General features: G+C 43.6%; 1 protein-coding gene across 1 annotated transcript; it reads left to right on the forward strand.

The window, feature by feature from the left end:
- Nucleotides 1–912: 912 nt before the first annotated feature.
- MYOM3 (myomesin 3) lies at nt 913–23,365 on the forward strand (the record flags this gene model as incomplete). The annotated part of the gene is made up of 36 exons (XM_080357640.1): nt 913–1,019; nt 1,156–1,230; nt 1,887–2,046; nt 2,294–2,451; nt 3,461–3,556; nt 3,841–3,929; nt 5,148–5,192; nt 5,404–5,544; nt 6,384–6,545; nt 6,817–6,958; nt 7,037–7,236; nt 7,541–7,594; nt 7,921–8,048; nt 8,677–8,860; nt 9,690–9,864; nt 10,471–10,592; nt 11,262–11,449; nt 11,619–11,745; nt 12,207–12,385; nt 12,461–12,575; nt 12,853–13,009; nt 13,374–13,483; nt 13,966–14,010; nt 15,168–15,304; nt 16,837–16,981; nt 18,505–18,564; nt 18,733–18,800; nt 19,062–19,172; nt 19,627–19,714; nt 20,469–20,507; nt 21,064–21,169; nt 21,440–21,603; nt 21,728–21,764; nt 21,880–21,902; nt 21,996–22,051; nt 23,105–23,365. The coding sequence occupies 36 exons, from the start codon at nt 913–915 to the stop codon at nt 23,363–23,365; spliced, it is 4,254 nt and encodes a 1,417-aa protein (XP_080213766.1).
- Between the last annotated feature and the right edge of the window lie 2,452 nt (nt 23,366–25,817).

Genomic DNA, 25,817 nt, shown 5'->3' on the forward strand with positions numbered 1-25,817 from the left:
AATCCTTTTCGCAGTTCCCTGCTGGGATTAAAAGTGGTCAAATAGTGAGTCCCCTTCTTGTGCCATTAAAATACTCTCTGTCATGGTAGTAATGCCGGGCTCCATGAGGCATAACGGCCTGACATTCATACCCACAGTGCATGCAAGCTTAACACTTGTTCTGATTTAACCAAAAATATGTGCTTTAAAACAACTATGAAAAAGACCAAAACAAAATCCAACAGCACTTGGATTTTCCAGCTGCCCCGGACACCAGGCGATTCCTGCCCAGCAGCCGCTGTGTTTGGTTCGGCAGCGTTGCCTCATCCAACCCCCGGCACATCCAGGCAGGAGAACTTGGTGAGATCACAACCTGGGTGGGAGGTCACGGGCTGTTTGGCATCACAGCTGCCCCTGCAATATTGTTTCCAGACCAAAAAATCTGCTTATTTTCTAAACTTTTCCTCCGTATCTCACTATCTGATGTTCCATTCCTTATTTTGTCCCTAATGTCCCCCTGATCTCCCTTTTCACGATGCTCCTCATTTGTCTGCAGGCTATATCAGGGGTCTGATCTCATGGAACTCCCTGTAAGAATATCCACCAGATTTAGAGCATAAGATTAGTCCTAGGAAAATAAATCTACCCACAAAATGCTGCCAAACTACTGTTCTGTTACAGCTTCAGCTGCCTTTAAAGACTTACGAGTTTCTTCATCCGATTCCATTTTTCACAGAAGCATCACAAACCAAAGCCCTTTCACAGTGTGAATGCCAGAATGCAGTATTATATGAAATTTATTTCCCAGCTCTTGACAGCCAAAGCAAAGCAAGGACTTAATAACTTAAAGAGATTCTGTTAAGGTGTCTGATGTGAAAGCCACTTGATGTTTTCTTCTATTCCAGCAAGAAAGTTCATTTTTGACTTCCCAGCATGGGAACCCGAACCTTGTTCCACCTCCGAGAGGAGGAGCAGAAGGAGGAGAGGCAGCAGAGCTTGCAGATGAGCTCCACAACTAGGAAGAAGAAGTTCAAAACCAGGTAAGCCACAGAATTAGGAACAGGCCGAGCAAATCAGGTCCAGACACGACTTTCTGCACATTGCCAGATTTGGTAAATTTTGAGTTTATGGAATTATGGAACTTTGGATTCTTTTACATGTGTCTGCCTCTGGAAGTGAGGAAGAAGAGACCTTCAGCCCTTCTGAGCTATCGATAGCAGCTGCCCTTGCCTTGACCTCCGAAATATCACAGTAAGTCAGAACTCACTAAAACACAACCGCTGTATGTAACATCATCTTTGTGTACATGGCTCACAACTCATTTCAACTCATTATGTTGGAATCAAAAAGAGGAGCTTCAATCAAGAGGTTCTTCCTGTCAAACAAAACCCACCAGAGCTCAACTAAAATGCAGGAAATGAAATTGCATCACCTTAGTACCTGTGATAATGAATAATATTGCCCTGCTCACAAGAGAAACCAGATTTCATAGGGATAAATGGAAAATACAATCAGATTAAGAAATTAATGGTAACAGATGGAACTTCCTCTCCTTGCAAGGAAATCTTGGCAATGATCCTGCTCTCCATCCCTCTGCGATGACTGGACCTCAGTCATTAGCAACATCTCCCCTCCCTTTAATCCTTCTCCCAGTTCTCTGCTGGGATTAAAAGTGGTCAAATAGTGGGTCCCCTTCTTGTGCCATTAAAATACTCTGTGTCATGGTAGTAATGCCGGGTCCTATGAGGCATAACGGCCTGACATTCATACCCACAGTGCATGCAAGCTTAACACTTGTTCTGATTTAACCAAAAATATGTGCTTTAAAACAACTACAAAAAAAGACCAAAACAAAATCAAAGGTATTATCCTAACTTCTGCTGGGTTTTTTCCACCCTCTGTTGCAGGGATTACAAGCTAAGAAGAGAAGCTGCCATCCTGGAGCTGGAACAGAGGGGGCAAAAGAGAGTTCGGTTTGGGAATGAGATGGAGAAGCTGGAAAAGGAGGTTATTAGGAACTGCAGGCTGCTGCGTGCCAGAGCTGACCGCAAGGCCCTTCGCAGAAAGGTCAGACAGGCATCTCTGTTGGGAGCAAAAACACCAACAGGGTTAAAATTGCCAAGTCTAACCAGCATTCTGGAGAGGATACCAAACCTAATCAGGTGTTAGGACAACCTCTAAACCACTAGAAATAAGGACAAGGCCTTATATTCCTGTCACTGAAGCACTGTCATGTGTCACTTTTGTAAAAGAATTCGTATAATTAGAACATAACCCCTTTCTATCGCCTTTATTTAGTGTCTCCTTGTCACAGGCTGTGGAGAAGGCACGTGTGGAGAAGGAATACATGGAGCTGCGGTCAGGGCGAGCACCTATGTTCTGGATCCCGCTCAGAGTGCACGCGGTCTGGGAGCGGATGGAAGTGACCCTGGCATGTACGGTCCTGGCGTCCCCACCGCCGCACGTTACCTGGTACGTTGGCCAACAGCCGTGACTTGTGCTGCCCACACCGTTAACAGGCTGTGTGCGTTTAGGGAAGCAAGCAGAGGAAAAACATCTGCGTCCTCCTAGAAAGAAGGAAGGGAGAGCTTCAGAAATCACAGAAAACACTTTCAATTCTCCAGTTCCACTGTTACAACCGGTAAAGACATTAAATATAGAGCGGACAGTCCTGTGTGGCTCCTCCAGGGACAGGACTGACATTCACATAGCCTTCCCTGGGTGCTGTCCTTCCTGCAGGTAAACTCAGGACTGAAGTCTCAGAAACCAGAATCTATCGCCAGCACTAAATCCCTGCACACCATCGAGGCCTGGCTACCTTGGACACCATGCAAGATTTAACATTAAACTGCTCTCTCTTCTACAATTTGTAAAATACAAAGGAACTCTTTCATTTACTCAGCTTTGCACATCTAGCAAACCACAGGAGATGAAGCGTTACATACTGAGCTCGACTGCAGCACTCACCATTAACACAAAGGGACTGAAATAAATGAAAGATCACCTCAAAAAACAATTTGCAAAGGGTGCTTTGATCAGTTTGTTAAAGCGATTGACCATTCCTCCCATGGAAGGTTCAAAGTATGCAAACATTTGGATTACTAATGACTTTGTAGGCAGCTAAGTCACTGCCGACAGAGCTCCTGATGTCCCGTGGCCTTCCGGAATTATGCAAAGAGAAAACGAACCTCCCCCAGATCGCAGCAAAAGGCATCTGCTCCAACTCCCTCACACAACCTGCAGAGCAGGGAGCGTAAACCGAGGAGGGAGCAACAACCCATCGCTGAGCTGCCGTGGGCAGCCTGCAAGGAGCCCTGGTCAGCTCTGCCCATTGCGGAGACCTGGAGAACAGGGAATCGTGTCTGCTCCTCCATTCTGTCGTCCCTCTGTTGCGTTTGACATGGTTGATTTTAAAATAAAGTGTTAATTTTACCAGGCGATTTATCCATCCTTTCCTAAGCAGCTTCTTTGTGTTCCTTAGGTATAAAAACGGAGTCCGTATTGACCCTCGCCTAGCACCGGCAGGAAAATACAGGATAAAAAACAAGTTTGGGATGCTGACCCTGCACATCAGCAGGTAACGTGTGTGCTCTTGTCCGAGTTGTTTTTGCAGTTGAATAAGACTTGTTCTGAACCTCACAGTTTGTGTATGCTAGACAAAAAAGGGAATTCTTCTGCAATCAGACCCTGCTTGACTTCAATGTGTTGTGTCTGAGCTAAACCTTTACCGTTAGGAAGCAATCTCAACAGCAGTTAGAGCCTTACTTATTACTTACTTACTTAATTTTGCTCTTGAATTTGTCATGTGATGTTTGAACAATAACTGAAACCTAAAAAGGAGGGGAAATTGTCTTATTCCAGATGCTCCATGGAAGATTCTGCTGAATACAGTGTGGAAGTGAAGAATCAATACGGCGAGGCTTACTCATTTGCTACAGTGCTTGTCAGGCGTAAGCAGTCCTTTGGTTCTAAATTTGCAAATTCTTTAGATTCTTCAAAATATTCTCAATGCTATATATTATATCATAGGAACATACAAGCACTCTGGGAAAACAGAGAAAGACGTGAGCATTCTGTTAACAGGAGGGGAGAATTTCAGTTATTACTGAGGGGAAAGCACAGCTGGGTAAAATAATCCTTGGTTACCACTAACTAATATGTACATGGCTGATATAACCTTCACTTGCAAGCCTTGCCAGATTCCTAAATTCCCTTTACCCTAAAGCAGAAATACAGAAAGTTACCAGCTGTGCAAGGCTTCTCTTCTACAAAGGTTCTTATGGCATGTCCAGAACTCAGGAGCTGGGCCCTTGCCATAAAGCAGAAGCAGCTGTCTGAAAAACACTCCATGGCAATAATCACATACTCCCAATTCCCATCAGAATCTCTAAGATCAGAGCAGGCAGGGTGATCGAACAAGAGCTGTGGTTTATCACCGAAAACCTTGGATGGGTCTGCTCTCTTCACCTCTAAGTGCCGATTAAACTGCCCTTCATCAGGCCTAATTAGCATTTCAAACGGCTTGCTAACATTGTTCCTTGTGACTGGGTGAGAGGCTCACACTGTTCCTTCTCCCCTGACCCTGCCTAATGCCATCCCAGTAACATGATTCTTCTTTTTGCTATTTGCTTTTAACATTCTGAAAATAGAGACTACACCAAGGCCTTAATCCTGCCTCCACTGGAAACATTCCTGTCCCCGGGCGGGCGATGGCATCTCCTGTCCCGGCCCCGCGCTGTCTGGAACGCAGGAACATCACCAAGGGACCTGGGATGAGGCTTTGCCTTTTGTGCTTTCCTATTTCTTTCCTCTTCAGCTATTAACACTCAGTCCTCACGTCTGCTTATTAGCGAGCTCTGCTACTGCCGAGCTTCATTCATTACAAAAATGGGCACTATTTTATGTGCATTTCTTGTGGCTTATAAGAAAGTATCTCAATTTCATCCTATATAAGTGCATCAATTCTTAGGTTCCAGGTCCAAATCATGTCATTGTGTGCTGTGATGCCAGCAGCAACCCCAGCCTGGGTCAGGTGAAGCGCTTGGAAGGTTCACATTAAAAGCTGGTTTGGGGGCAAACCACAGTTTGCTGAGCATTGTTGTATGTTTCTGAGGGGAAGATGAACACTGCCATGAGATTTGCTCAATGTATTTTCTTCTTTTCTATAGAATATTATGGGAAGGAGTCAGGATTTGATTCAGAAATATACAGAAGTAAGTCAATTCTTGCTATCATTATTTCTTTTATAGCCTGAAGCAACTTGATTGTTCTTTTTTCTGAGCTGTAGCTTTTCCTATTAGTCTGACTGCACCTGAAAAGTGCAAAGCTCAGGTACCACTCTAAACATGTGACAATAAAAATGCTACAAGGAGGAAGGCTCTGGGAAGTCTCTTTATCACGCTGAATTTTACTCTTTTTTCATAGGATCCCTTAAGGCCAGAGAGGCAGATTTTGCTTTTCCACTGAAGCCCTTATTTTCAAGAGAAAAGGAGCCTTTCACCCTCTCCTGTTACTTCTCTTCTGATTTACTTGAACACCAACGAGACATTACCTGGTTCAGAGATGGTTTGTATGCAATAGATAAGTTTCTATACATATACCTATATGAACACACCATTTGAATTCATAGCTGTGATCTAATGTCCACAGAAGAGAATTAGGATCACAGAATCACAGAATGGACTGGGTTGGAAAAGACCTCCGAGAACATCAAGCCCAACCCTTGGTCCAACTCCAGTCTGTTTACTAGATCCAATCTCAGTTTAAAAACCTCCACCACCGCCCTGGGCAGCCATTCCAATGCCTCTCTGCAAAGAATTGCTTTCTAATATCCAGCCTCAATTTCCCCGGGCAGAGTTGAAGCCCGTGCCCCCTTGTCCTATTGCTGATGCCTGGGAGAAGAGCCCAATCCCCACCTGGCTAGAACTGCCCTTCAGGTAGTTCTAGGGGTTTTTGTGGCCAAAGTGCAGGACCCAACACTTGGCCTTGTTGAACTTCATCCCATTGGAATCAGTCCACTTTTCCAGTCTATCCAGATCCCTCTGTAGAGCCTCCTGCCTTCCAGCAGGTCCACACTCCCTCCCAACTTGGTGTCATCAGCAAATTTGCTGATGATGGTCTCAATCCCCTCATCTAAATCATCAATAAAGATGTTAAACAGGACGGGACCCAACACTGACCCCTGGGGACACCACTAGTGACCAGCCTCATTCACCAGCACTCTATGGGCCTGGCCCTCCAGCCAGTTCTTAACCCAACAGAGAGGTTCAAGATCCTTGAGCTGCTCTTGTCTCTTTCTCAAGCTACAGATGTTATTAGTTAATTTGTATGTTTTCCTCATTTGTAAAATGTTTTGGAGGAAATGACTTAGTCCTGAGTTCTTTACTCCTCCTCCTGCTTCCCAGGTGAGCTGCTGCAGAGCTCTGAATGTCGGGAACTGAAGTACCAAGACCAGGAGGCTTCTCTGACGGTGTCATGCGCTTACAAAGAAGATGAGGGATTCTACACCATCCGCGTCCCCTCGCTGGATGGATATAAAGAGCAGACCACTTATGTGTTCATTAGAGGTATACGCAGGATTCTGTCTTTCTTAGAACAAAAGCTGCTTTCCTAATACTTTGGCCTAAAGAAATTCACAACTTCATGCACAAGAAAATGTCTCCCTGTATGGATACAACTATCAAAATGTCCAAATCTCATTTTCAGTAGTGATTTAGGCAGTAGAAAATATGACTTGTATTACTGGGAAGTAGGCCCTTACGCAATGAAAATGAAGCTATTGAGTGAAAATTTTGGTACAGAGAAGAAAACAAACCAAACCGCTTGGTGTTTCTCTAGATGCCGCAGCAGAAACAGCTGGTGCACCTGGAGCCCCACTCAACGTGAAATGCCACGATGTAAATAAAGACTGTTTGATGCTGTCTTGGGTAGCACCCAGTGACAACGGAGGCAGTCCCATCCTGGGATACTACATTGAAAGGTCTGTATGTCAAAAAAACCTCATTATTGTGTTGTGGAAAAACCATGAAGGGACTCCATGGGTTGCGTTTCATTTCAGGTGTGTTGCTGGGTCCGAAGATTGGGTCCCATGCAATGAGAAGCCCGTAAAAACCTGCAGATACCCCGTTGTGGGCCTTGCTGAAGGACAGACGTACCAGTTCCGAGTAAAAGCTGTCAATAAAAACGGCATCAGTCACCCTTCAAAAACCAGTGATCCCGTTACAACATACGATCCCAGCAAGGACAAGAGAGTGACAGGTTTGTACTAAAACCAGGAAAACGTGCTCCTTAAGCACAATGTGAGGTTGCAGGTAAAACTGAACGCAGTTTGTCCACATTCTCCTAATTTGCACAAATATCACTGCAACACACTGCCATGCCCTGCCTTTGCTGAACCAACGCGATTCTGGATGGATAAAGACCAAAATACCAGTTATGACATTTCATTGTATGTGTGATGAAACGTATATAATTATCCATATAACAAAATGACACAGTCACGGGCTCTTTTTTGACAAGCACCTTCTCTTGGTGACTAACATTGCCCTGTTTGACATTACAGTTATTCCATACGACGAAGGCAGGACGATAGAAATTTTCAAGGATGACCTGGAAGGTAAGTGTGAGTTTATACTGAGCCATTCCCTCAGAGAGAAACAACTGCCATACAACAGCGATATCTGTAATAACGTGACTCAGACAAAACACACTTGGGAAAATATATGGTGAAACATCACAGTAAGCTCCATAAGGAGCAGAACATACCCTAAACAGCGCAGCCTTTTACAATAATTTTGGTTTGCCTGCATGTTCACAAAGGGTTTAAGTCTCCTCCTTTATATTGAACAATCTTACTTTACAATGGGAAAACTCATTTCATTTTAAAACAACTCTTTTTCCTGCCACGTCACACCGATAACAGCCTATTCTGACTTCCCATAGGACATATCAAAATTCCCTTGCCACCCACCAATGTTCATGCAAGTGAGGTCAGAGAAGATTACGTGGCTTTGGCCTGGGATGAACCAGATCCAAGAGGCAGAGAGCCGCTGCATTATTATGTGGAAAAGGTAAGAAAATATCACGTAGAAGGGAAATTGCAGAACAGAATAATTGATCTCTCAGCTGGTCTATAGCACAAATTAGGCTGTTCTCTGTGTTGGCAACTGGAGAACTACAGCCCCAAAAACAGCTCGTTCAGCCCCTCTCCAGCTCCTCGGTTTACCTGAGCTGTGGTCCTGACTCTGGACACCAACTCAAGCGGTAACAATTAATAAAGAATAAACAAGTAAGTTTTATACCCCAGAACAGGAGAAGAGTTTTAGCAGGAACACTCTCCCTGCTCTGTGGACCCTTAAGTGTGGAAAAGCTGTGAAGAACTGCACAGTCGTTCACTTTCCTGTTCCCCATTAATCATTTTGCTGGTTAATTACTATCTTCTACCAATCTCCTTTCGCACATACTCCTTTCCCCCCTGCTGGACCATTTCTGCTGCAAAGGGGCCCTCTGTTGCCAAGGAAGACAAGCTTGGGTATATCAACAAGAAATACATCATTTACATTTTTGGTTTGCTTTCAGTTTGTTTGGGTTTTTTTTATAAAAACTACTTTCCTGTAAAGACCAGCCTTGTTATTGCTCAGGAGGGTTTTAAGCTTGATTTACAACATGAGTTGTAAATCATCACCTTTTTTGTTACAGATGATTGTAGGCAGCAACTCCTGGCAAATGGTTAATCTGGATACGCCAGCTAATTCCCCAAGATTTGCACTCTTTGATCTCGTTAAAGGAAAATCGTACTGTTTCCGTGTGCGATCTGTTAACAAGTATGGAATCAGTGAGCCGTCCCTGCCCAGCGAGCCCATAACTGCTGGAGCAACACTGGGTAATTATTTCATTAATATGCTCTATACAAACGATATGGAAAAGGAGATGTACTACGAAAGTAACGTATGGGTTCCCCCGTCCCCTCTTTCCTTTAAACTTCACGGTATATGATTACGCAGCAGTTGCTTTGATGCCAGGAAATCTCTTAAAGCCTTAAATCCTTGTTTAATTACTTTGCAGTTGGTCAGTGCAGTGTAAATCTAGCCGAGCAACGCTGGGGGAATTAAATTTAATAAAATAAGAAACAGTTGAAGCCTGTATTTAATCCAAGCATGCATCCAGCACTGTGTAAGAGAGAGGTTACCCAGACCAGCGCTGGAAGGAACAGCACGGCTGCTGAAGCCGCCTGTTTCTGGGGGTTTCACACAGAACAGCAGATTTGTTGTTTTCTTCCCGGACTGAGCTGACAACACTAAGAGATGCAAAAGCTCATGTTTCCATTATGCAGAAAGATGAGCACTTTTTCTTTTATATTTTTTTATATTAAAGCTGCCTTTGTGTCATTTTTTCTCATGAGGGAAGTGGGTCCCGTTTCATAACGGAGTTACATGAGATTTACCAGATGAGTCTCGTTTCTCCACTGCTTCAGAGAAGGGTCAGTAGGTGTTACTCTGTATAAATCAATGGGCTGTAAGGGAGAGAGAGAGACGAGATATGGCAAACCCCCAAAATACAGGCTGCAGACTGGGACAATGTCTATGGGATTTTGCCATGAACAAAGGTGAATGGAAAAGGTGAATAAATCAAACAGGCCAACTCATTTACAATATTTTCTTCCTCACAAATTTTAAACCTCCCTACTTTGCTCTGCTTTTTTCTTTTCTCAGCTACTCTGCCTCCACCATCTCAGGTTTTAGCTTTCAGAGACACCAAGACATCTGTTGTTTTGCAATGGGATAAGTTAAAGGATGGTCTGGAGCCTCTCGGCTACTACATCTATTGTCGGGAGACGGGGACAGAAGAATGGGAAACTGTCAATAACAAGCCTGTGACATGTAACGAGTGAGTTCAGCTCTTACATTTGCTGAGAGAAGACAGGGTGCCAACGCAGATTCTTCTGTTCATGGCTGGAGTCGTATTTCAGATAAAAAAAGAACTTCACGGCACAGCCGGGTTTGCACACACACAAACCCCACGGGCTCTTGTAGAACTAAGTGTTGCTCACACTCTCAGCTTTGCATCCCAAGCCAGACTAATGGCAAAGTCTGGGTGTATCTCAGAGACTCAGGCTCTGCAGAAGGTACCAGCAGAACCACATTCCCCTTTATCGCTCGCCTTCCAGTACAATAAACTGGTGTCACTCATACATGATTTAGAAAACCCCTCTAGCTGTGGAGGTCACATGTCAAACAGAAAAAGCCCATTAAAAAGTCCTATTTATTCTACCGACAATGGCAGCCCGTGGTGTGACACCTCTCTACCTGATCTGGACCTACTGGATGATTTATTGGTGGCTGTTTTATGTGACACAGTACACTTTGATTTCTAACGGCAAATAATGATTTTGTAAGTAACAATGCCTTATTAAAATATATCGCTGTCTGTTCAAAAGCCTGTTTACCTGTACTTTGAACAGTCAAACACAAAGTTATTAATTTGCTCTCCTAGATTTACTGTTCCTGGGCTGCAGCCTGGAAAAGAATATGTGTTTTGTGTGAAATCTGTCAGTGAGGCGGGACTAAGTGAGAGCTCACCAGAAACAGACCCTATCGTTGTCAGGCCGGCTGTTGGTAAGTAGTAACCTATACACACACATACACACAAAAATTAAATTCCTTAAAAATGTATCTATCACGTATAGCTGTCATTGCATGTAGTGGTAATAATGTCGAGCAGGCAAGCAAAGCAAAGCAACAGGGAACTGATTTTCTTGTACCCTGCAGCTTCTGCCATCAATTATACTTGTCAAGGGTGGACAGAGTTCATTAGGATTTTGGCTTAGCAGCGTGTTCCATTTTCAGTATTCATTTAGCGCTGGTACAAGTGACCATTTTATACCAATTATGCTGGTATCTTGCAATCAGCATTGCGAATTGCTCCAGGGCAATTACAAAATCCTCCCAACCACATTAGCCAGTATCTAACCCTCCATCATCTCCATTTCATCGACGCGCTGTTTCTGTCCTTTCTATCAGACAAATCGTAAAGTAACATGCAAGAAACATCCTGAGACACATCCGTGACTTTTCCTCTGACTTCCAAATGAGAATCTGGTCATTTTCAAATACTATTACACTGTAAAAGTGGTATCAGGGAGCCTTAACACAAATCAAATCACATCTGTGAGCAAACATATTTCCTTGGCCCAGTTTATCGCGTACCTACACCTCTCTTCCTGATCCCCAGATCCCAAACCCGCACTGAACAATAAATACCGTGTTTTCTCTCTCCTTTTGCAGCGTGTCCATCGGCACCGCACGGGTTTGTTCTTCTCAGCTGTGGGAAGACCGACATGACCATCAGCTGGAAACCCCCGAAGCGCAAGGGAGGAGCAAAGATTCTGGGTTATTTCCTCGATCAGCACGACCCGTCTGAACCAGACTGGCATGAAGTCAATATTCAGCCAATTCCTCAACGTGTTTACACGGTACTCAGTTCAGATATTATACCGTCCTTCTTTAAGCGTAGCTATAACAGGGTTGAGCTGTTTCTCCTCTACTTCCCCTCAGCCCAAACTCTCTTCCCACCCTCACAAGACCAGGACCACGCAAGGCTGTACCATTAATAATAATCTGCTTGCATTTCTGAACCCAAAGGTCAGCAACCTGGAGGAAGGTCACCTGTACGAATTCCGGGCCTGTGCCATGAACATGGCTGGTGTCGGGGAAGTATCTGAACCCAGCGACTTGTTCAAATGTGAGGAATGGACAATGCCAGAACCAGGTATCTCTCCTGTAAAAACAGCCAGAAATATATTACCAGGTATACTAGTTATCTGCTCGCTCCTCTGTGAATCCAAGAGACTTCTGAATACTATAGGTCTGCATAAGGGTGGCTGCCAGTATAGAAAAGCACACGAACTCTTCTAGGGAAGCTCAATTCAGATGTAGTCTATTATTCCTGCATTGCACAGATACGGCACTCAGGTATTTTTAGTATTTCCAGACAATTAAGAACCTGTATTGAATATCTCAACGCCTTTGTACATTACACCAAAGCCAATAACATTAAACCAGCTGACACACACTTGCTTCTAAACCCACCTCTACAATTAATGAGCACAGAAAGCATCCCCTAGGGACCCACTATTCACTTGTTACCTGAAAACTTGCTGGTTTCTGATCTCAGACTCAAAGTTGCGTTTTTGAATGTCGCTGTTTGACAGCCGACCCTTCTCCGAACAGGCCCCCCTTACGACGTGAGGTGCAGTGAAGTGAGAGACTCGTCCCTGCAGCTGCGCTGGGAAGCACCACAGTACACGGGAGCCGGTCCCGTTACAGGGTATTACGTGGAAATGTGTGAAGAAGGCTCAGAAGAATGGAAACAAATAACCCAGAGGCCCATAGCCACCACCCACATGAAGGTCTGTATATGCACCTGGTATCCAAGTGTTGCTTCTCATCCAGTCTGATGTTAATTAATTCATTGTTTCCTGCAGGTTTCTGGTCTGGAGACAGGGAAAAGCTACATTTTCCGAGTAAAAGCGCTGAACAAGGCTGGAACTGGACCTCCCTCGCTGCCCTCGGATCCCGTGGTGGCTAAAACCAAACCCGGTACGAAATTCAGAGTGATGGGATTGTGCAAGTCAGTAAATACCGTGATGATTCTGGTAAAAAAATACTTTACAAAACATCAGCTGCATGTTTCATAGCAAGCAAGAACCTCAGTCAAAATAAAGATGAGCAAATCAAACCACCAGATGAATTTACTCCAGCTATACACTGGCTTTTGTTTCCTTTTTCCATTATTTTCTGAGTTCGATGCCCAGAAGCTGAGCCCTGATCTCTTGTGGTAAGGAATGTTTTGCGGATTGTTTTTTTAATCGTACAGGCACAAATGAAATTGAACTTGGGGTCGATGAAGAGGGTTTCATTTATATGGCTTTCGAAGCTCCTGAAAAGAACGATTCCTCTGAATTTATCTGGTCCAAGGACTACGAAGGAGCACCAGACGCTGACAGAGTTCAGATTGAAGAGAAAGGCAATAAGTGAGTAGATAATGTACACTGAGAAGACTAATAAAGAACACAATAACCACTGAGAAAAACGTGAAGCCAAATGTTTCCCTCTCCTCTCAACACGCAGCTAAAATACATGTACACTACTGAACTTCTGCAAATCTCTGTCCCTGATTCTCAGCTCTGGTGTCTGTGAAATGGGACATTCAGTGCAAGTTTCAGGTCACAAAAGGGAAGCATCAGCCATCATATTGCTAATGTTTTGCCTTGCCCCTCAGTGTCACACATAAGCACTGTATTTGATATCCCAGGTGTATCAAATATATTGCATTCTGTTACAGAAAGCATACTTTTTGAGGAAAATATAATTTTTCTTCTTATTTTTATTTCTAAGATCTAAGCTTATACTGAAAGACCCATCGGAAAAGGATCTGGGTATATATTCGGTGGAGGTCACAGATGTAGATGATGACATCTCTGCCAGCTGCACTTTAACAAAAGAAGGTAAAAACTAATAATTGACAAGAACAAAAATCTAATGTGCTATAATTTTCTAATATTACATCTTTAGAGGAAAGTTCCTTGTAGAGGAATAGTAAGAGATGATGATTGTGGCATCGTTAGGAAGATGTTTCCCATTCACTGAAGGCTCAAGGGCAGTTTCTTTTACAGTCCCCTAAGGAGAGATTCCATTCTCCAGGAAGGTCATTTTTTCCATTACAGTTCAGATTTCATACACAGCTACATCACAATGATTTAAAACTTCTTTAACGTGTTTCTTGAATTGATACGACCAACATTTTTTCAGCCATAACTAAGAATTATCTCCACAGCCTTTCCTAGTCCTCCCCGCTACTGTTTTGTACTTATTTATCTTCTTCTTCACATAAATAAAGCTCAGGAACAAATTAAATGAAAGTAAAACCATTAGTTTGGTTTGGCTTAGCTGCACTAATCTACATGACTTGCTATTCTTTGCATTTCAGATCTGGACAAGTTATTGAAACGTAGCCACGAAATCAGGAACCCATGTAAGTTAAAGCAGTGAGAAGTCACTGTCACACGTCTGGACTTCACAGAATCCCAGAATGTCAGGGGTGGGAAGGGACCTCGAAAGCTCATCCAGTGCAATTCCCCCATGGAGCAGGAACACCCAGATGAGGTTACACAGGAAGGTGCCCAGGCGGGTTGGAATGTCTGCACAGAAGGAAACTCCACAATCCCCCTGGGCAGCCTGGGCCAGGCTCTGCCACCCTCACTGGGGAGAAGTTTCTTCTCATATTTAAGTGGAACCTCCTGTGTTCCAGTTTGAACCCATTGCCCCTTGTCCTGTCACTGGTTGTCACCAGAAGAGCCTGGCTCCATCCTCCTGACACTCACCCTTCATATATCTGCAAACATTAATGAGGTCACCCCTCAGTGTCCTCTTGTCCAGCTCCAGAGCCCCAGCTCCCTCAGCCTTTCCTCACACAGGAGATGCTCCACTCCCTGCAGCATCTTGGTGGCTGCGCTGGACTCTCTCCAGCAGTTCCCTGTCCTGCTGGAACTGAGGGGCCACAACTGGACACAAGATTCCAGGTGTGGTCTCCCCAGGGCAGAGCAGAGGGGCAGGAGAACCTCTCTGACCTACTGACCACCCCCTTCTAACCCACCCCAGGTACCATTGGCTTCCTGGCCACAAGGGCCCAGTGCTGGCTCATGGTCATCCTGCTGTCCCCAGGACCCCCAGGTCCCTTTCCCCTACGCTGCTCTCTAATAGGTCATTCCCCAACTTAGACTGGAACCTGGGGTTGTTCCTGCCCAGATTCAAGACTCTACACTTGCCCTTGTTCTATTTCATTCCATGTTTCCCTGCCCAACTCTCCAGCCTGTCCAGGTCTCTGATAGCAGCACAGCTTCCAGTGTCACCACTCCTCCCAGCTTGGTGTCATCAGCAAACTTGCTGACAGTCACTCTATTCCCTCGTCCAAATCATTGATGAATATATTGAATAATACAGGCCCCAGAACTGAACCTGGAGGCACTGCACTGGATACAGGCCTCCAAGTCGACTCCGCCTTATTGACCACAACTCTCTGGCTTCTTCCCTTCAGCCAGTTCGCAGTCCACCTCACTTCGAAAGGGGAACCCTGACATAACCCTGTGGTTTGCCTGTGAATCCCCCTCCTTGGTTGTCTCTGTTTTCCAGTGATCAAGCTGATATCTGGCTGGAATATCGATGTTCTAGAGAAAGGAGAAGTGCGGCTGTGGCTGGAGGTTGAGAAGCTGTCACCGAACGCAGAGCTGCATTTAATCTTCAACGACAAGGAGCTGACAAGTACTCCAGTACGTTCTGGTTTGGTTTGAATTCTGACTTACTTTCCTCCTGCTGAACAGGGAGATGGAGCAAATAGGTACATTCCCATTTTGATGTGTGTTTTTGGAAGACTCTCAGGCTCGGTTTTCCCTACATAAACAGAAAGCCAAACCAATTCTCAGATCCTAGTACCGAGCCAGGCTGCAGCACTGACACTGTTAGTTCAAGCCAGTGCAATATTCCCCTGTGCCATGGCCAGCAAAACCTTCAGAGGTGACACTCAAAGAGAATGTCCTCTCCTCCCTACGTGGCTTCCCTATTCTCCACCTCCCCCGAGAGGCTCCGCTGACCATCCTTCCCTTTTCTAAGGGAATTTTCTGACAACAAACCTCAGCCACGTGTAATTCAGCTGATACTAGAAACACCCCTGCGCAGGACCGAGAGCTTTCTCTTGGATGAATGAACTCAACTCATTTAAATGGATGCTAAAGCTATAAGCTTTCCACCCTGTCTCTTTGAACTAAATGCAGATAAACCTCATGAATTCTAAGAGCAGATGAAAGTCATTTATTTCTCAGTCTGAAGTACTGCAAATAAAACCGCATCATGTGTTGCAGTGCACTCCAACCCTCTGACACATTAAAAAAATGTTTTAGCCTCTTCCTTGTCTTCCCATATCAAGTTAATATTATAACATTTAAAAAGTATTTGGAATGACAGGACCAGAGGGGAGAACAGTTGAGAATGAAGAACAAGATCAATCATTGGCCTGTCAGTTAAATGCAGTGGAGCGATGCCAGGACAACAAAAAGAACAGATAGAACTAAGGGAGAGGACTAGGCCAAAGAATTTCAGAGCTGTTATTGCCATGTTGGGGATTTTTAAAGCAACGTGTAGCAAACTTATTGAAGGCTTCATCTGTTGTAAGAACTGTCTTTTCCACACTGGAGAACTGACACGGTTATGTACGATTACAAAGTGTTTGTCAAGCTCTTTGTAATGATAATATTTGCTTAGAGCAAACAAAGCAGTAAGGCATAATGACGGTATTTATGGTTTGGCATCCGGCAGGTTTCAGGGGTGTAGGTAGAAAAGGTTCAGCCATGCTCACTTCATCTCAATAGAGTGGCAATATTACTCATCACTGCCCAAGTATGCAATTACATGCCACAGATGGGTTATTAAGTGGAACAGTTCTATTATACTACAAATCATAGAGTTTCTGGTAAGGTGCAAGGTCTAGAATATCCAACAAGAAAGAATGTTTTGTGTTACGTGGTTTTAACAGAAACTTCTTCCCAGAGAAAAGTTCTTTTGTAAGCAATTCTACTGTTCCTACTTACACAAACAAATAACAGATGAACCCCAGAATATAGAATATCAGAGTGCACTGGCTTCATTAGTGAGTCCTGTCAGATGAGGGCAGTATATAAGGATTCATATAGAACAGGACTGTAGTGTCTGAGTGTTGCAGAAGACGCTGTGCCAGGATTGGGCCTTGAAACTGCTCCACTGTGGAAAAAAATGATTGAGTTTCTCATATTTGCTTTGTTTTACACAGACACATAAAATAAACTTCGTCAAAGGAAAAGGTCTTGTGGAACTGATAATCCAGAATTTCTGCGATGACGATAAAGGGACATACACAGCCCAGCTGCAAGACGGAAAAGCTAAAAATCAATTCACCCTCATTCTTGCGGATGAATGTAAGTGGAAATTCAGGATCAAATATAGACTGCCATGCCCAGTGGAAAGTTTTCTAGGCACTTCAGGCTCCAAAGTATTTCTGACAGTTATAACGACACACTGAGAATGGGGAGAACAAATATTTATTCTATCACACATTAAAGTCATGGAAGAAATTATCTGAATTTCTCTTTAACATAAATTGAAGCTTTTGATCTTATAAATAGGGTCCTTGATTATAAAAATGGTCTAAGGCAAAAGATCCAGTGGAATGCTTAGGTTTTGTTTTCAAATGTTTTACATATTATCTTGCTATGGCAAACTGTCTGTGGGTGATATTATTGTGGGTGTCTATTCTAGGCCACCAGATCAGGGTGAGGAAGTTGATGAGGCCTCTACAGACAGCTGAGAGCAGCCACACAGTCACAGGCCCTGGTTCTGGTGGGGGATTTGAACTTCCCTGATGTTTGTTGGAAGCCACAGCCACAGTCTAGGAGGTTCCTCCAGTGCTTTGACGATAACTTTGTGATGCCAAGGGTGGAGGAGCCGACTAGAAGAGCAGCACTGCTGGACCTCATCCTCACTAACAAGGAGGGGCTGGTTGAAGCAGTAAAGGTTGAGGGCTGCCTTGGTTGCAGCGACCGTGAGATGGTGGAGTTCAGGATCTCACGTAGCAGGAGCAGGATAGCGAGCAGAACTGCAACCCTGGATTTCAGCAGAGCAAACTTTGGCCTTTTCAAGCAATTGCTGGGGGAAATCCCATGGGCAAGGCTGCTTGAAGGTAAAGGGGCCCAAGATAGCTGGACTGCATTCAGAGATTGCTTCTTCCACGCTCAGGATATATATCCCGACACGTAGGAAGTCAAGGAAGGGAGCCAGGAGACCTGCGTGGTTAAACAGGGAACTGCTGGGTGTGCTCAAGTGGAAGAGGAGAGTTTCTAGATCATGGCAGGAGGGGCTGGCCACTTGGGGAGAATATAAGGCTGTTGTCAGAGGGGGTAGGGAGGCAACTAGGAAAGGAACAGGCACTTTATGGAGAAATTCAGCATATGCTGAGTTCAGGATATAGAATCAATTTGATGAACTGTGCTCTAGAAGTGCCCATTTTTCTTTACTGACAATGAAGGAAGTAGAGATCACTAAAATTACATGTGGATGTCTACAATTGAGGTAAATTTTATGTTCTCTGACTTCTGTGTTTCTTACTTTTTAAACATTTTAATGCCAGCATTTCTAGCCTAACTTTTTGCACAGTCAAAATTCCTGTTTCATTTCCTACATGCATAATGGTCAAGTCTTCAAAGACCTTTTTGTTTTAACTAAATAAATGTCAGGTTCTGAGCAACCAGTAGAATGAAAGAATGACGGTACTAACATGTTCAGGGTTCTTAGTAGGTACCAGAGGTAACTGATGCACTAGAGATGTTGTACAAACAAGTATCATGGCTCTAATGATAACACCCTTCGTGATCAGTAATTTCTGATGTGTTACACTGAGAAATAGTGGGGAGTTTTTTGACTTTGACCATTGCTGTCCCCACAGGTTTTGCTAAAGTTGCAGAGGAGGCTGCTGCAAAACGGAGAGAATGGAAGAAAAAGCAGGGTAAGATTAGCTGAAGGTCTATGACTCGCCACAATGATGCCGAGACTAAAGCAAAACCACAGCAAAGCTCTTGCACTGCTGGGAGTCAGCACTAGATGGAGGAATTTCTGTAGGTAACACTTGAGAGCTGCGGCAACGCTTTGCAAAGACGTTTCTTTTCTTTTATAGGTCCACATTTCATAGAGAATTTGAAATGGAAGGTTACTGAGAACTGTGAAGTGCTTCTTACCTGCAAGGTACACACGGCCGTGGGATGCAACTGTACAGTCCGAGTTCTTTTAGCATTAAATTTTAGATGTACATTTTTAGGGAAGGGTATGAACAGTGTCAGCCAAATGCTTATTTGCAGACCAATGAAAGTTAAGAGCCAGTATACCTTGGAGAGACATTTTAATAAAGAAGTTTCTAAGATTCTGCAGCAATTCTCTAACACAACCTAGGCATTCAGAAGTAAAATGCATTTGGAACCCTGATTTCTAAATGTTGACTTTCAACAGGCAACAAACCTGAGAAAGGACACCAGCTTCCAATGGTTCTTCAATAAGAAAGCCCGAGCAGGTGGTGTGTTTGATCCACAGACTGGGATAGGAACGCTTTGTATTAAAAAGGTGAAAAACATAAAACAACTCAGTCTTTGGTGATCATGCAAACATGCAAAAAAATACAGGTTGATCTTATTGATATTCCTTCTGTGCTTTGGGCAGCTCCCACTTAATGAAAGATATTGAACAGACACTGGAAAAAGTACAAAAGAAGAACATTTAACATTGTAGTCAGATCTGAATTAGGAAGAAGATTATTTTAACAGTGAGTGGCTGTTAAGAGTTTAACATGTCCTGAGTGGCTAAAAGGAAAGTGGGGGCTTTTCAGGTTTCCTGATCAGGACTGGTTGCCTATTCTGAATGAAATTTTATGGATTTTATGGCTTGACCTATAGAGAGGGCCAGAGAAGCGGATATAATGCCCCTTGACATGTTAAATTTCTGTTGGGCCGGGGGCGGGTGTGTTTGGTTTTGTGTTGTTTTCAAATAAATATTGCATATGTACATATGTATTTGGTAGATAACCAAAGCAGATGAGGGCCAATACAAAGCAGTTGTTTCAGATGACCGAGGCGAGGACTACACCCAACTTGATCTCACAAAGGGAGGTAAGAGAACCTTGTATCAGGTAATAACACATATTCACACTAATGCCTGGGATGCATTTTGGATTTAAACCCAAATTTAACACCTCTCTGCCACATTGTTAATGACCATAGGACCTATTACAGCAATTAAAACTCATGTACAAAGTTACTGGTCAATTCTAGGCTGAATTACAACAACAGAACAGTTGTTAAAGACAACATCAAGTAGAAAAACAATTATATGTCGCTGCAGATTCATATTTCACTTTTCAGTGTTGTGAATACACTCTGGAAATTGAAATATAAATGTGCAGTTCTGACATCCTAATGTCATTTACATATGTAGTCATTTACCGAGCTACAACCGCATTATAAATTCTGTCAAGCACCAGAGTTAACAGCTCAGTAATGTTTCAGTCACTTCAACTTAGCATCAATCTGAAGATTCTGCTTCCCAAGATTAAATCCTACCCTGACGTCTGGAACCTATCACTTAAACCTGACACAGAAATCTGCTTTCCATGAGGCAGTCTGTTGCACACATTGAGTGCTAAGAAAGATAGAAGCATCTAAATTTAGTAAGAAATGCCCAGCATGTAAAAATAAGTGAGTCAGTGGCAAAAACTCCACTTCCAGTAAGCTTTGCAATAGAAAAAGACGACAGATTTACTACTAGATATAAAACATCCTAAATATAAGAAAATTAAGTGGGTAGATCAGATGTGATTTGCTAAATATTGTATTTATAGACACTTAAATCTTTATGTCTTGGCAGCCTTTGAAGACGTCCTGAAGGAGCTGTGTCGACTCAGTGGTACGTCATTGTCCCCCCACTCACACCATAATAACGAAGGGGATATATGGACACCCCGAGCAGAGCAAACTGCTCACGAGCTGTCCCTGGGTTTGGATCAATGGGTCAATATTTACCACCTCAAGTACAATACCACCCATTTACTGTTCCTTTCGTGTTAGAAGCACCTTCAAACTGTCAAGGAAGATGGTCAGTAAATCAACCAAGGGACATAAAACCCTCCGCACTTACAAACCAGCTCTGTGACCTTTACGCGCCAGCGGCTTGCTGCTTGGCACAGCACTTGCTGGGGGAATTCGGGCAATTTTTACTATTTCTGTCCATGAGACATGTATTCCAGACCCAAGTCTCTACAAGAGAAGCTGACATTTTTCTCCCAGCTGCTGCCTAAAAGATCCAGGGTCTTAAGGAGGTAGAATACCATCCAGCTTTCAGCTAGCCACATTCTCCAGAACAAAATGTTACTATGTTGCCTGGGATTTTTGTTTGTGTAACATGTAAAATTCTGCATCCTTGAACATCCTCCTCAATTTCAGTCTTTTCATTACACCATTAGCTCTGTCTGCTACACCTCTGAAAATTCAGCCTACTGAAGAAGGCATCAAGATCTACACGGATGTGAAGTACTACTCAGACTACATGAAAACAACCTGGTATCACAAGTAAGTTCCCAGAAGATGTTTGTGAGGCTTCCAATCCCTAACATTCTGTGATTCAGTGAGTTTGTAGAGCTTTGGTGTCCTGCCTGAAAGCACAGCCAGATGCCCCATGAGACACTCAGAAGTGACTGAGCACACAACTCTCCATGAAACCAACAGCGAGGTCCTGACTCCCACTGGTTATTCTAACCAGCATAGGTCTAAAAAAAGTTAGCATTCTAATTTACACGGCTCTGCTAAATACTATTGAAATTATATCGTTTGTTTACTTAGGGAGAAAAAACTGGAAAGCCGTGACCGACTGAAAGCTGGAAGCACAATGAATCAGATCTGGCTTCACATCCTGAACCCAACAGATGCAGATAAGGGAAAATACACCCTGGAGTTATTTGATGGGAACAAGTCTTACAAACTGTCAACTGACTTGTCTGGACAAGGTAAGCTGAGTCACACCATAATGCCATAGGAATGAGAGGTACCTGAGCTGCCTTCCAAGATTAAATCTACTAAGTCAAATAAAATAAATGGCAACTTTCCCTAAAACAATTCCATTCCTTGCAGCCTTTGAAGACGCCCTGGCTGAGCACAGAAGGCTAAAGTAAGTTCCTGCCTAAATATTTTCACAGCTAAATCTATTTGAGTGTCACGTGCTGTATGGAGAATACAATGCCTAATAAATAAAATCACTATAATTTTTTCTCTCTCACTTTCAGGGAAGCAGCAGTAGCAGAAAAGTGTAAGTAAACTGATTTCCTTCTTTCTGTGAAATGCAGCCAAGTGGTGCCCTGGCCCTAAGTAAAACTGAGAGGTCATGTTTGTTCATTCCCAGGTCGTGCCAGGGTTGTTCAAGGTCTGCCAGATGTTGCCACCATCATGGAGGACAAGGTAACATTGAGTAACTGTTTGTGTAACTGGCCCTGGCACAGACATAGAAGAATAATTGATGGGGAGAAAACCACTTGTTTTCACCTCCCAGATGTTCCCAGGAGCTTTTCTGAGCTACTGCAGTTGCCCAAGGTGTGAAGTGGCTCCTTCCACAATACCTGGATTTGCCACTGTATCGGTGGTGCTTCCAAACCTGCACGTGCTGCTGCACAGAGGTGCTCCCTGCGGCACAGAAACTCTCGTTTTGTAGGGCGTGGATGTTACTGCTTCCTAGGTCTAGCCAGATCCTTTCTGTTGTCGTCCCATTTCACAGGATTCGACTAAGGCCTTTAAGTGCTGGACCTCATTTTCCTATCATATAAACTTGCTGCTTACACTTCTGAGTCACGTTCCCCTTTACTGGTACACAGGCAGAATAAAAACCCTGTACAGTAATTGCAAATTCACCATGTGCCTATTTAACTGTCACTTCACAGTGTAGCTATAAAAAGACAGTAACGCAAGTATGAGTCAGGCCCAGTGAATTCAGTCACGTTCATCTTGCTTATACTGGAGGATATCAGGAAAAGGAGCAGACAGCCCTGGAATGTCCCCTACTGAAAATCTAAGAGAATTTCCAAAGTGTTTTATTACCAAGGTTGTGAAAGTGACCCCAAAGTCATTAATGTAAGAACCTTCTAGTTCCATAGCAGCTACAAGAAACAGCAATGAAATTTAATTAAGGCCCACCATTTGCTTGGAGCCACGAACTAGACAATCAATTCAATGGCATTGTAAAGTAGCAACTTTTCAAATAATCACTTTAAATACCAATCACCTTTCAGGAATCACTCTCACTTTGTAAAACAAAGATATCAGAGAAAAATGTTGGTTACTTGATGAATACAACAGAGTCAATTAGTTCATATCAGATTGGAATAAAGAAGTTATAGATAAGCAACCCCTGTGGATTTTTACTGATGTTGATTTCTATTTTTCTTAATTTCTCATCAACTGAATTTCCTTGCTCATTTATATCTTCATAATCCATTTCTGCTATCTGTTTCACAACAGACCCTGTGTTTAACTTGCTGTGTCTCTGGAGAACCTTACCCAGAAATCACTTGGTTCAAAAACGAGAAAGTTATCGTCTTCAAAGATCGCTACAAAATGGATGTGAAGGGGGCAGTTGTCACAATTACCATAGAGAAAGTCTGCAACGAAGACACAGGAAAATACAGCATCTATGTCAAGAATAAGTATGGTTCTGAAACAGGGCAGGTCACTATCAGTGTCTATAAGCATGGAGAGATACCAACAGGAATGGAAGAGTAAGTCTCAGGTGGGATGACAATGAAAAAGCCTAAATGAATTGGTCAAGTATGTCTCATTGAATTTAAAAGGAATTTCACTCCTTCCGATTCCTTTCTATGTCTCTGCCCTAAAATTCAGGCTCATGTCTCCATTTTTTTCTAGTAATATTTTAGTATTTTTAATTTGGTAGTTGTTAGAAAACAATTCCCATGTGTGTGCACAGGTGTGTGCACCTTACAGAGAAATTCTTTCCTAGTAAACCTGTGCCAGAGGATTCACATACGAGAACCAGGCTTCCAGTGGAGTTTTTCTGTAGTAAATCACTATGTATTACTGATTATCTAGTAGCTGACATATACGCTTGTGTGTGTATTATTAAACTTATACCCTTGGTGACACCTCAGCACTGTCGTCCAGTACATCCGTCTTGAAATCAGGTAGGAGTTTCCCCAAGTTCCATGCAGAATAAGGACCCTGCAGCACACACCTTTACAAACCCAAGACATCCAGGATGAACACATGGCAGTGACTTTTTCCAGCTTGGCTCTTTATAGACAAACACATTCCATTGCTATATGCACACTGATACACAGTAAGAGGAGAGTTTCTAGATCATGGAAGGAGGGGCTGGCCACTTGGGGAGAATATCAGGCTGTTGTCAGAGGGTGCAGGGAGGCAACTAGGAAAGCTAAGGCCTCCTTAGAATTCAAACTGGTGAGAGGGGTCAAGGACAACAGGAAGAGCTTTTTCCAACACGTGGCACATAAAACTAACAGCAGAGGCAATGCAGGCCCACTGATGATCGAGGTGGGTGCCCTGGTGACCGAAGATACAGAGAAGGCAGTTACTGAACGCCTTCTTTGTCTCTGTCTACTCTGCTGGAGTCTGTCCTGAGGAGCCCCATACCGCTGAGGCCCCAGAGGAAGGCAGGACAATGGGGGAGTTTGCCTGGGTTGATGAGGACTGGGTTAGGGAGCAGTTAGGCAATCTGGACATCCAGAAATCCATGGGTCCGGATGGGATGCACCCGCGGGTGCTGAGGGAGCTGGCTGAGGTCATTGCTGGACTGCTCTGCATCATCTTTGCCAAGTCTTGGGAAATGGGAGAGGTGCCTGAGGACTGGAGGAAAGAAAACGTCACTCCAGTCTTCAAAAAGGGCAAGAAGGAGGAGCCGGGGAACTCTAGACCGGTCAGCCTCACCTCCATCCCTGGGAAACTGATGGAACGACTTCTCCTTGGTGTCATCTCAAGGCATATCAGGGATAAGAGGGTCATTAGGGGCAGTCAGCATGGCTTCACCAAGGGGAAGTTGTGCTTGACCAACCTCATGGACTTTTATGAGGACATAACAAGGTGGATGGATGATGGCAGAGTGGGGGACGCGATCTACCTTGACTTGAGTAAGGCATTTGACACGGTTTCCCACAGCATCCTCACAGGTAAACTGAAGAAGTGTGCTCTGGATGAGCGGGTAGTGAGGTGACTGTGAACTGGCTGAAAGGAAGAAGCCAGAGAGTCGTGGTCAATGGGGCAGAGTCCAGTTGAGGCCTGTATCCAGTGCAGTGCCTCAGGGGGCAGTGCTGGGGCCGGTATTATTCAATATATTCATCAATGATTTGGATGAGGGAATAGAGTGACTGTCAGCAAGTTTGCTGATGACACCAAGCTGGGAGGAGTGGGTGACACTGGAAGCTGTGCTGCCATTAGAGAACTGGACAGGCTGGAGAGCTGGGCAGGGAAAAATTGAATGAAATAGAACAAGGGCAAGTGTAGAGTCCTGAATCTGGGCAGGAACAACCCCAGGTTCCAGTGTAAGTTGGGGAATGACCTATTAGAGAGCAGCGTAGGGGAAAGGGACCTGGGGGTCCTGGTGGACAGCAGCATGACCATGAGCCAGCACTGGGCCCTTGCTACTCAGGTATTATAATATGCAAATGTAGTTACAAAATTGTCTCTGTGTGAATCTTCTTTAAAATTACATACTGAAAAAGAGTAGTGAATTTGTAAGAAAAAGTTCACCATTGGTTTTCTATTAAAACAGAAGAATTACTGACCAATATGGGGTAATAAAAGTTAACTTAGAAAGGTCACCAACCCCTGGGATACAGGCTCCATCTGAATTAAGCAATATAATTGCAAGACACATAATCTCATGAATATCTTCCAAAATCAACAGTTGTGCTGGCACAGACAACAAGAAATATCACTCACCAACTATAACGAGTGAGAAAAAAAAATAATACATCCTATTTACTTCTTTCATTTCAGTCTCCAAGCAACCTTCCATATTTTAATTTTACCTTTAATCTCCTATGTATGCAGTGATTATTACAAAAAATAATAATAAACCAAATTTAATACAGATTTAGATACACATTACTGACATCTACTGGATAAAGCCGTAAGTGACTGTCCCATTCCTACATGATTTTCCCTGTCCTCAAGCAATTGGAGGCCCACAATTTTGGAAGAA

The sequence above is a fragment of the Nesoenas mayeri genome (assembly GCF_963082525.1).
Source record: "Nesoenas mayeri genome assembly, chromosome: 21".
Lineage (NCBI taxonomy): Eukaryota > Metazoa > Chordata > Aves > Columbiformes > Columbidae > Nesoenas > Nesoenas mayeri.